The sequence below is a fragment of the Trichechus manatus genome, unplaced genomic scaffold (genome assembly GCF_000243295.1).
Source record: "Trichechus manatus latirostris isolate Lorelei unplaced genomic scaffold, TriManLat1.0 scaffold00004, whole genome shotgun sequence".
Classification (NCBI taxonomy): Eukaryota; Metazoa; Chordata; class Mammalia; order Sirenia; family Trichechidae; genus Trichechus; species Trichechus manatus.
The window spans coordinates 14,228,488-14,240,705 of NW_004443940.1; the positions used below are offsets into that span (position 1 = coordinate 14,228,488).

Here is a 12,218-nt window from a genome sequence, read left to right on the forward strand (position 1 = left end):
CTTTTTGTTGTACTTGTGTGGTTGAAAGAGTTTTCCCACATATTATCTCACTAGCTCTTCACAACCGCCTCATCTGTAGATATTACAGGTATTACCTCTGTGTCCTCTGAATGGCTTTACCCAGAACCACACAGGTGACAGAGTCAGGGCTGGATTTCAGATCTTCCGTCCAAAACTCTGAATTGAAAAATTCCAAACACCATACAGAAGAGAGTGGCTTAGAAAGCGGGGAGAATCTTCTATAAGCCTGTGGGGTCACTGGAGCTCACTGTTGGGGCTTCGCCTACCCCTTTGTATGTCCCTTCTCTCCTGGGGACCAGGGCTCTGCCACTGGATCACATGACTTCATATGCATTGCAGAGCAGAAATGTGATGGGTAATCCTCACAAGAGCACCCCCATTTTAAAAGACAACCAAGTCTTAGCCCAAGGAACTAATGACTAAGATGGGATTCAGGCACCACTGCCTCACACCAATCGGGTGACCTTATCAGGCAGAGCCCCATATACCATAGGACTCCACTTTCAGAGGTTCTATTCTGATCCTCCTCCACCCGCACCCCTCTCCATGGGGCAAGAAGTCCATGAGGCCAAGAGGACGTGCTTTCTGAGTCCAGTTCTCTTTCTAAACTTGCTGCAAGTACTCAGAACCCCATAATTCCCTGTCTAAATGGCTTGAGGGCCTGTGTGGCTTCTTCCCCAAATCCATCTTCTGGATTGTGACTCACCACTGATGGGCATAGCCCTAGGTCCGAGGGGCAGTCATGGGGCAACATTGATGAAAGAGGATTTGAACAAAACTTGGTCATGCATATTGGAGTGTCCATGTGCATGGATGTAAGGTCCCTCACAATGAAGGTCGAAACTAGGCATAGGAAGAGAAGGGTTACAGGAAGAGGTGGAGGCCTCTTTTGTATTCTTGCTCCAGTCCTGCAAATGTTCGGAGCAAGAGCAAGCCTGAGAACAATCCCAGAGATGGGCTAGACTAGTGTTTGATGAGTAGCTAAAATGGTCCAGAGAGCCCCTCACGCTGTGAACACATGAACTGCAGTCCTAGACTCCTGCTGGAGCTCCCTTCAGGAAATGAGCTTATTCTAGACTGTCTCTGCCCGAAAGTTTCCTTGGTTTAATCCCTACTTCATTTTTCCATCTAAATGTTGTCAACATATACAGGTTTCACCAGTGTCTTCTCTTTGCTCAAATTAGATGTTCAATACATGTCAGCCATGGGTGATGACATCTGATACATCAGTTTTAGAAATTCCAAGCTTCTTGGGCACAGTTATAGTGTCCATAGACAGGGTCGTCCATTTACTGTACCCTTTGCAACAAACCAAGAGTGGTGTGTCTCCAGGTACACCGGTCAGTATGTCAAAATCCGGTTTTGTGTTTAAACTCTGACAGGCCCACCAGGTTATTTCAATCTGATGCAGTCCACCTCTTCAGTGGCAGGCACACCCATGGTTTTGAGATCAAGGTCGGCGCTGGACTTACTTGCATTGTAAGAAGACTTCCAGTGGAGCAATATGATTTTCTTGAAGTACTTCATGGTGTTGTTCTTGATGGTCACGAAGCACAGGGTGTTGATGATGCTGTTGCTCATGGCGATACACTCCACGATATAGAAGGCCGTGAGGTAGTGCTTCTCTTTCACGAACACTGTGGGGAAGAAGTCACGCACGATGGTGAAGCCATAGAAGGGTGCCCAGCACAGCACGTAGGCCGTGAGGATGCACATGAGCACCAGGACCGTCTTCCGGCGGCAGCGTAGCCGCTTCCGAATCTGCTCCGTCTGGAAGCCAGGGACAGCCTTGAACCAGAGCTCCCGGGAGATGCGGGCATAGCACAGGGTCATGGTGACCACGGGGCCCACGAACTCGATGCCGAAGATGAAGAGGAAGTAGGACTTGTAGTAGATCTGCTGGTCCACGGGCCAGATCTGGCCACAGAAGATCTTCTCCTGGCTCTTGATGATGATGAGGACCGTTTCGGTTGTGAAGTAGGCTGAAGGGATGGCGATGAGGATGGACACCATCCAGACCAAGGCAATCAGCCCAGTGACCGTCTGATACTTCATCCGTGGTCTCAGCGGGTGCACAATGGCCAGATATCTAGGGAGAAAGGCAACGGCACAAATGGGGTCAACCACCTTGAGGAAGTACTGGATAGTAATGGTATTTTTGCAACATTATGAGGAGCGACCGAATGCTATGTTGCAGTGGTATGTGGGCTACCAAGAAAGGCAAAATTGCACGCAGACCCCAGCTCCACCTCCATAGCTGTGCAATGTCCTCAAGTTTTGTTGAATCTCTCTGAACCTCAATTTCCTTAAACGCAAAAGGTTTTTTGTGGTTGTGCGCTTTTAACGACTAAATGTGTTAGCGCATGCAAAAGTCCTGCCACAGTCTTAAACATAGTATGTACTCAATAAATGGTAACTATTAACATTAAAAGTAGTAATAATACCTCCCAGCTGTTTCTAGCCCTGGCACTTTTCCCATGCCCTCCCTGTTTTCAGGGCTAATCATCCTAATTACCCCAGCGCTTAAAGCTAACCCCCCCACCAAAAAAAAAAAACCTTGTTTGCATCAAGGGGATTCTGACTCATAGCGATTCCACGTGACCGAGTAGAACTGCCCCATAGGGCTTTCTTGGCTATAATCTTTACAGAAGCAGATCGCCAGGCCTTTCTTCTGCAGCACTGCTGGATGGGTTCAAACCGCCAACCTTTAGGGTAGTAGTCAACTGCAAACAGGGGCTGGTAATTCCAAAGGGTTGTTGGGAAAATTTGATCTTTCCCATAGAAGCAGTGGGCAAAGATTTCTCATCATTCCACATTTTTAAAAAAATCACTCCTCATGCAAAGGTGGAGAAAAAGCCTGTGGCCTTTCACCTCATTTTCCAGGTGGAGAAGTGGAGGCTGTGATAGACGAGTGACTTCTCAAGGTCACACACAGCAGGACACTTGACAGAAAACATTTAACTTTACCTCACAGGGTTGATATGAAAATCAATTGAGAATATATGTGAATGTATTTTCTTTTTTAACCACAAAGCACCAGACAGTAGAAGATATTGCTTCTGTCCTTTCCAAAGACGCACACTGCTGTTACCACAGTGGTCCAGGAAAGAAAACGGAGCACTTTCTGGGGGAGGTGAGTCATCTGTGCGGTATGAAAATCGCCTGCCCAGAGAGAGTGCACACACTCCTGCAGAGGGCTCTGGTTTCCTGGAAGACTTTCCGTGTCTGGCAGGGGGTGGAAGTTGGAGAAGGAGAAAGATGGGAAGTGAAGTGGGAGGGAATGACCAGTCCACACTGGAAATAAACACATTCTCACATACTCAGAGCTTAGCCCGGGTTGAGCCAAGAGCGAACACTGGCCTGAAGGAAAGCCAAACCAATTCTCTTTCTTTTGGCACCAATCCCTTTGGGGTCATCTTTCTTAGGTTTTTGATTTGTTGAGGAGGTTCCTTCTCCTCCCTTACCCCTCCCCCAACCCCCACCCCAATATCTTATTTCTGCTACTCTCAGTCCCTCCCCCCAACACAGGCAGCCACATCCATTGAGTGTCATTTTCTGAGTTCACTGGAGTGAGACTCCCAGTCTCTTCCAGCTCCCAGAAGATGTAAAATGGAGTTGGAAGGGTTGAGTCCACTCTCTGGATACCCACTGGCTGCCCTAACATGCTTGGCCACTGGCAACCGTCCATGGTCCTCACACTGATGTCCTGGGGGTCTGAAGGGTGGAATGGAGGTGTCTGGAGAGTGTAGTCAATGCCCTGCATAATGACCACGCTGCTTCCGCTATAGTGAGTGCACCAAGCTTGCTCTGACTCTCTCTCACTGGCTCACTCTCTGTCTATCCCACCATGTTCTGCTGATTACTCTCAAAGAAAATTTCTAGATCCATACTTGTTAACTACATAAATTTTCACTATACAATTTCTATTTTTTTTTCCTAATAGTAGCTTCCTAAGTCTTCATGATGTTTCAAACACAGTGGTGTTTCAACAAAAAAGTGTAAGAGACCACTAATCTAGAGTCAGAAGGCCAAGAATCAAATCCCAGCTTTGCCACAAACTTGCTACATCAATTTGAGACATTTTTCATGGCCCAATGGGCTCAAGTTCCTCATCTGTAATGTGGGAATGTCACCTGCCTTGCCATTCTCACTGTGATGCAGTGAGGCTCAAATGAGACGCTGTACATAAACAACAATACTCTATTGATATATAAGAAAGTGTTAGTGTCCTAAATCATAATTTTTTCAGAGTTATTCTATACATACAGCCATTTTCTTTTCCCTGTTGTTGGCAAATGCTACATTTGCAAGAGCTCTATTACTTTTTATTTTATTGTCTCCAACTCTTCCCATCAAAACTAACCTTGGTCATCTGTGATTACTCATTGGATACTTATATCATCCTTGTTCTCTCTGTCATCAGTCCAGCTCCATCCCTGGGGTTAGAACCCAGGAGCTGTGCAGGGGGCCTTCCTGATACATTTACCAGTAGGCAGATTGCAGAACATGGTTTCAAAGATTGCCACCAGGCTTGGCTATGTTAAGATCAGAACTCTAGAACTCTAGTATAATTCGTTTTTAATGTTTATATAGAATTGTACAATTTACAAAACATTTTCAAATCCATTTTCTCATTTGATCACCCCAACCTTATTGAATAGGTAAGAGAACAAAAATGCCTATTTTACAGATGAGTGAACTGAGGCTTGGAGAAATAAAATATAACTTTCCAAAATCCACACAACAAGAAATTGACAGAACCATGACTCAGACCCATATCTTGCTCCAAATCCAGTGGCCCTTCCAACATGCCTTTTGCCTTTCCAGCCAGAGTAAGCAACATCCATTTCTCATGCCCCCATGGCATTCTAGCAGCCTCTCTCTTCTTTTTCTCTCCATCACAGTTGGTTTCTACCTACTGATGTTCCAAGAAAGAGTCAGGCAATTGGCAGCTTCTCTTCTCTGCTTGTGGATATGCCCTTGGCTTGCCCCGTGTGTCTACCACTACAATGGCTCAGGTCCAGATCCACTTACAGCTGACATCTCCCAGAGAACAAGGAATAAAGGCTGCTGAACTAAGAACTGTCCAGGCAGTAATTTGTGAGATGAGAGTGGGCTGTGTGATCAAGCAAAGAGCATGTGGGCTCCCTCTCTGTCTCCAGGACCCAGCCTCAGATATAACCATCACAATCACGGTCATAGCAGCTACTGGGCTGGCCATGGGATGATCAGAGAATGCACGACCAGCTCCTCTGGCCAGTCAGCCCTGAGCGATGAGCTCACCAGGGAGTATCTGTGCCTAAGGACTAAGGTGCACCTGACCCAAACCATGGTTATTTTCAATCACCTCATATGCCTGCGAACACTGGGCAATGAATAAGGAAGACAGAAGAAGAATTGATGCATTTGAATTATGGTGTTGGTGAAGAACATTAAATATACCATGGACTGCCAGAAGAACGAAAGAAATACAGCCAGAAATGCCTCTTAGAAGTGAGGATGGCAAGTCTTTGTCTCACTTAGTTTGGACATGTTATCAGGACGGACTAGTCCCTGGAGAAGAGCATCATCCCTGGTAAAACACAGGGTCAGTGAAAAAGCAGAAGACCCTCAACGAGATGGATTGACATAGTGGCTGCAACAATGGGCTCAAACACAGCAATCATTGTGATGACGGCGCAGAAACGGGCAGTGTTTCGTTCTGTTGTACATAGGGTCGCTGTGAGTCGGAAGTGACTCTAGGGCACCTAACAACAACAACAAAGGCCGAGGGTGGTGACTTATGCCTTAGCTAGCCTCATCCAGACAGAAGGGGAGAGCCTGCCAGTGGGTGGGCACATTGGCTGGTTTCTCCTCCCTAGAAGGAAGGTTTCACTCCCACAGTCCCTCATGTTGTAGGATCTGAGGTGTCTCCACATCAAAGAGGAAACCCATGCCCGGGGAGGCCAAGTCGTCTCATCTTTTTCAGCTCCAGGCCACACTCTCAGGTCTTTTTCCCTCTGCCTGGACTTTGAGAGTTTCTGGAATATGATGGTAGCCTCTCTGACCTCCACTCTCCTATGTTCCTTGCTCCTGTCCCACATACCTCCCCAAGGTACCTCATACTCACCACTAACTTTCCCGTCTCCAGGTCTTTGCAAACACTGTTCTACCCACGTGGAAAACCTTTACTCTCCTTTGTCAATCTCCATCTTATTTATGTGTTGAAGGCCGGCTAAAAGTTCACCTCCTCCAGGAAGCCTCCTCTGACTACTCTTGGACACAATGATCTCACCTTTATCTATATTTCATTTGAAATTTATCATTTACTTCTTAAAATGGCTAATAAATGTTAGTTCCCTCTCACTCTGCATGGCAGGCTCCCCGAGAACAGGCATTGGGTCTTACTTCTTCTATAACCTTTTGCTTTTCTGTGAATTCTGAGAGCCCCTGGGTGGTGCAAAAGGTTAGGTGCTCAGCTACTAACAGAAAGGTTGGAGGCTCCAATCCATCCAGAGGCACCTCGGAAGAAAGGCCTGACAATCTACTTTGAAAGATTACAGCCATTGGAAACCCTATGGGTCACAGTTCTACTCTGACATACATGGGATCACCATGAGTCGAAACTGACTTGCCGGCAACTGGTTTGGCTTTTTTGGGAGTAGGGTTTTATTATATACTTCGCCCTCATCCCGTTTGTCTTCCAAGTGCCTGGCACTGGAGGGACAGAAATGTAAAAAGACATGGTGACAGTTCTCCAAATGATTACAACCTGTTTTGGAAAACAGGAGATAAACGTGTTTACCCAGCACGAAAGCTTTATGTAGGATTCAACGGTACCCAACAACACCCAGCATGAGACAGGGAGACAACCTGGGGCGGGATAATAAAAGGTTGGAAGACCAGGCTAAGAAATTTGAGCCGTATTTTATAGACAGTGGAGTCATCAGAGGCTTTTTTCAGCAAGAGAGGGGAGACACTTGCAAGACAGAAGATTAATTTGGCTGCAATCTTGCTTACCTCCCTCAGGCCACAGTGATTTTCAGTTCCTAGAACAAATAAGGCTTGTTCCTGCCTCAGGGCCTTTGCACCTTGTCTGGAATGCTTTTTTTTTTCAGTCTGTTCAAGACCAGCTCTTTCTTTCTTCCTTCCTTTCTCCTCTCTTTCTCTCTCTCCCTCTCTCCCTCCCCTCCCTCCCCCCACCATCTCTCTTTCTTTTTTCTGGAACCCTGGTGGCACAGTGGTTAAGAGCTCAGCTGCTAACCAAAAGGTCAGCAGTTCCAATCCACCAGCCACTCCTTGGAAACTCTATGGAGCAGCTCAATTCTGTCCTATGGGTTGGTATGAGTCAGAATAGAATCAAAGGTGATGGGTTTGGTTTTGGGTTTTCTACCATTCAGAGGTCAATTCAAATGTCCTCTCCTTAGAGACACACCCTGAACTACACAGCTAGAGCAGTTCCCACTCTCAGTCATTCTCAATGTTTCTCTCATTTGTTTATTTTCCTCAGAAAATTTCTCACTCTGAAATTATCTTCCTCCTCCCTGTTACCTACTTCCATCCCTCAGGTATAAAGAAGCTCCATGAGGGCAAGGCACTTTTTTGTTTTATTTGCAGCTGTATCCCCAGTGCTTGGAATAATGTCTGTCCCATAGCAGCCGCTCTATAAAAATGCATTGCTTGAATGAGTGAATAAATAAATGAACGCTGAGCATGTGAGGGGAGTAGCATTGGCAGGGCGGCAGAGCCAAGAGACACTAGAGCAGGAAGACACAACTATGACAGCCCAGCCCACAGTGACACGGTAGGAAGTAGGGGTGGGTACTGGCCGGACCTGGAAATTGAATGAATGTTAAACAAAGGGAGAGAACGGTCAGGACGAAGAAGGGTTTCTACGCGAGGTGCCTGGCGGAACAATGGAACCAATAATAGAAACTGAGAAGTCAAGGCAGGTAGAAAATGAATAGTTCTGTCCTGCTATACCTTGTGTGCTGTGTTTCCTAGAAACTTTGTATTATTTTTAAAAATCACATCATAAAAACAATTGTTTCTATCAAAACAAAGAGGTTAGCTCCTCTGAAACATTGGTTAGTTTATTTTCTTTGTCTGTTTTCTTTGTTCCTCTAAGAGTTAATGCAAAAATATAATATTGAGTGTTTCGCCACGCGTCTGTCAGTTTGTCATACTTGCTGTGATGCTGGAAGCTATGCCACAGTATTCAGATACCACCAGGGTCACCCCTGGTGGACAGGTTTCAACAGAGCTTCCAGACTAAGGCAGACTAGGAAGAAGGACCTGGTGGTCTACTTCTGAAAACACTGGCCAGTGAAAACCTTATGAATAGCAGCAGCACATTGTCTGGTATAGTGCTGGAAGATAAACCCCTCTGGTTGGAAGGCACTCAAAATAAAAAGCAAAGGTGTCACTTTGACCACTAAGATGCACCTGACCCAACCACGGTATTTTCAATTGTCTCCCATGCATGCGAAAGCTAGGCAATGAATAAGCAAGACTGAAGAAGATGGTGTTGGTGAAGAATATGGAATGTCCCACAGGCTGCTCCTTGGAAACCCTCTGGGGCCGTTCTACTCTGTCCTATAGAGTCGCTATGAGTCGGAATCGACTCAACGGCAACAGGTTGTTTTTGTTTTTGTTTTTGTTTTTGACATGTTATCAGGAGGGACCAATCCCTGGAGAAGGGCATCATGCTTGGTAAAGTGGAGGGTCAGCAAAAAACAGGAAGACCCTCAACAAGATGGACTGACACAGTGGCTGCAACCATGGGCTCAAACACAGCAAAGATGGTGAGGATGGCGCAGGACCAGGCAGTGCTTCGTTCTGTTGTACAACGACTCGACAGCACCTAACAATAACATTGCGTGCTTGCGCTTTCTCAAGCATTGCTTTAAGCAATTTTATTTATTACTTCATTTAATCCTCAAAGCAGCACGATACATTAGGTTCTCTTATTATCTCCATTTTACCGAGGAGAAAACTGAGGCAGAGAGAGGCGAAATAACTTACACACGGCCCTAGAGCTAGTGGGTGGAGGTGGTACAGTAAGCGTTTAAACTTAGGCAGAATAACCAGGAACATGCCTCCTACAAAAATTTCATTATGTAAAAATAATAGTCTTTTTGTTACTGTATCTGTTATTTCAAGATAAAAATTAGTTGCCCCAAACCAACAAACCAAACCTGAGGATCACAGATCAAGTCCTGAACAACACGAAGCCAGACAAAAATCAATGAGTTCCTCGACCACAAAATTGAAATTAGATGGTAAAAACGCATTAAGATCAAAACAAATTGGAGCGAAGATCCCAAACATCAATAAAAGAACTTAACGCACTGGAGCAGCCGGTTAGTCAGCCAAGGCCCTGGGCGGGCACACTGTGCCTTCCTCCCGTATCTGGGTGCAAGTTTCCAATCACAGTAGCCATCCTCATGATGCAAAGCATGCCCCCCAATTAGTCTTTCTTACTGTATCTAATTTGCCTGACATAAAACTCAAGAGAAATGCTTGTGGTATTTCAGACAAGCTGGTTTGATATGAAAGTAGGATATGGGCTTAAGTCCAGTAGATCTATGTTGGTTGATTGACACAGATAGTACCTCTTGCATTCGAAAAAATAGCCCATGTCCCCTAGTGCGGTCTGACTTCCTTCCCCTTTGAAGTCACTCCGTCCTGCAGTTGTTACCCCTTTGGAGAAGTAGCCCCTTACATGGTAAAATGGATCTCACCCAAGGAGCAGGATCCCACTCCACCGCAGGCACCTACCTACCTTTCCGCCATTTTTGGCAGCTGAGAGGACCCCCTGGGCAAAGCTGTCCTGCTAGCATGAAACTTCAGGAAATAACTCCATACACTCTGTCCTGTTCATGTGCTAGGAGTGGCAGCTTCCGCTTTCAGAAAGGTCAGAGACAAGGTCTCTTGACAGCTCTGAAGGTGACTCAGGGGGCAAATACTCTGCTTAACTGTTCCTTCCCTCCCTGCCCCTCCGCTCCTTCTGGAGGTTCACTCAGGGGCCGTGCCTCGGTGGACACAATACCATGCCGCTCTGTGACTCATATGGAAGACCTGGGCCAAGGAGAAGTAGCCCTCTGCAGGGATGACACTTCTGAGCACCTCCCAGGGGGACAGACCAAGGGCTGTTCAAGCAGCCAACTCCCTGACGTCCTTCCCTGGAGAAGGACGGCAGAGCCTCCATCCCTCAGGGCGGCTAAAGCCAGGCTCCTTATTAAACCCTTTCCCCTGGAGTGCTCTTTTCCCAGGTTATCCTCTCCCCGCTCACCCTGCTTATAACGTCAGAAAGCACAATCGATTAGCCGTGCCCCTCCCTACAACTGTCGGGGGCAGCTGTGGCACAGGAAGGGCATCTGTGCTTCAGGCTCTCTGGGTTAAGGGAGAGAGACAGGCTGTTCAGATCCAAGTACAGGGAGGCCTGATTTGACCCTCAGGGCAACTGTCTGTAGCCTGTAACAAGGTGCTTTGTAATGAGCAGCCAACTCTGGGCAGAAGAGCTTATAAAGTTGTCCCCCAACGAGCAAAGATTACCTGACCCACCAGCACTCCTGATTGAATTAAACGAAAATAATAAACCTAATAAAGATGTGCATAGGCTGCTTGTATTGATTCTTTTTAGCCTCACTAGAACCGGGCCTTCTGCACCGCTGTATGCAAATGTATGAAAAGGAACAAACTGATAAACGCAAAATAAAAATAGGAAGCCAGCATATATCCCTCCCCTTTTTTTTCCCCCAAAACAAATCCATCAATCTTATTCTAAAATCAACTGGTGCTAGGGAGAGCATGTTTCAGTAGTGGAAGTATCGATGACATGGAAATCTCCTTCAAGATTTCCAGGTTGACTCAAAAGGTAACTGCCTGGAGTTTAAACTTGTCCCTCAACACCTCATTGTAACTGTCTACCTGCAGACCTTGAACAGGTAGGGTAGGACATCTAAAAGTTTATTCACAGCTGGGGAATAAAAACTTTCCTTTCCTACTGCCCAACTCCAGGGGGCTCTGCTACCTCCTGCCTGACCACAGCTGGAAAACAGGAGCTCTTCTCACTCTTTAATCATTAGGGAAATTTGTGAGCCCCCATTTGTCCACCTTTCAGGGGAGCACAGATACCTCCAGCAGTCCACAGCAGCGGTGGTGAAGGAAGGGGCAATTCCAACACCTCTCCACCTTTGTTGTCCCCACTGCCCCCATGCTCACCTGTCGATGGCGATGGTCAGCAGGACATTGGTGGAGACATAGAGAGAGACAGTGCGCAGGTAGTTGACAGAGGCACACAGCACGTGGCCATGCTCCCAGGAAAGATGGCGCACCACGTAGTAGTCTATCTCAAAGGGACAGCAGACAATGGCCACTAGGAAGTCAGAGATGGCTAGGTTGGCAATGAGCAGGTTGGTGAGGTTGCGTAGCTTCTTGTAGCGGGCCAGTGCAGCAATGAAGATGAAGTTGCCAACACCACAGACCAGCATGATGCCCACCAGGGCCATGCCAATGATGATCTTGGCAGCAAAGAAAGTCCGAGAATTGGTCACATCCTCATCTTCATCCAGGGGCATATCATAGTCCTCATAACTGAAGTTGAATGGGAAGGGAGCAGCTGGGACTCCATGGGGATCAAGCACAGAAAGGAAGTTGATGGAGGTGTTGGTGGCATTGTCATCCCTATCCCCCATGGTGATCTCCATCTGGAAAGATGGAGCTATTAGCAGCACTGCTGGGAATTCCCCTGAGGTGGCGTCTTCCGGACTGGAGGTCTCTCCTCTCTGCTGGTAGTCTGCTCTCCCTTAGAGAGTCAATCTCCCTGCCAGCATCCTTGGGCCACAGCTTCTGAGCTCCATCCTAGACCTTTGAAAAACAAACAATTGGCTACATGTGTGAGTGAACCTGGCAGAATTTAAAACCATCTTGTAACCTATGCAGGCCCATTAGCCACCTGCTCAGAGTGAATACAGGATGATGGAGTGCACATAAAGGACCCAATGACAGGAAACAAATGAACAAAAAACCAGAGACCCATTCATTGAGGGGAGGTTGATTGCTGTAGAGACAACTAGGCACTGGCTCATTATATTTCTATTCCACTGAAGACACACACACTTTGAGCTTTTTCTCAGGGACTAAAGTTGGGAGTGTGGGGAGGCTCTAGAAAACAGAAGTGACCTGCACCCCACCCATTTTCCAAATTCCATTCA

General features: G+C 46.7%; 1 protein-coding gene across 1 annotated transcript; it reads right to left on the reverse strand.

Annotated features, from left to right (window-relative positions):
• Positions 1-1,034: 1,034 nt before the first annotated feature.
• On the reverse strand, positions 1,035-12,002 carry PROKR1 (prokineticin receptor 1). Its single transcript, XM_004369251.2, has 2 exons — positions 11,227-12,002; positions 1,035-2,110 (listed from the first exon to the last, which is right to left on the reverse strand). Exons 1-2 carry the CDS (start codon positions 11,709-11,711, stop codon positions 1,414-1,416), a joined length of 1,182 nt encoding a protein of 393 aa, XP_004369308.1. The 5' UTR covers positions 11,712-12,002; the 3' UTR covers positions 1,035-1,413.
• Positions 12,003-12,218: the final 216 nt, after the last annotated feature.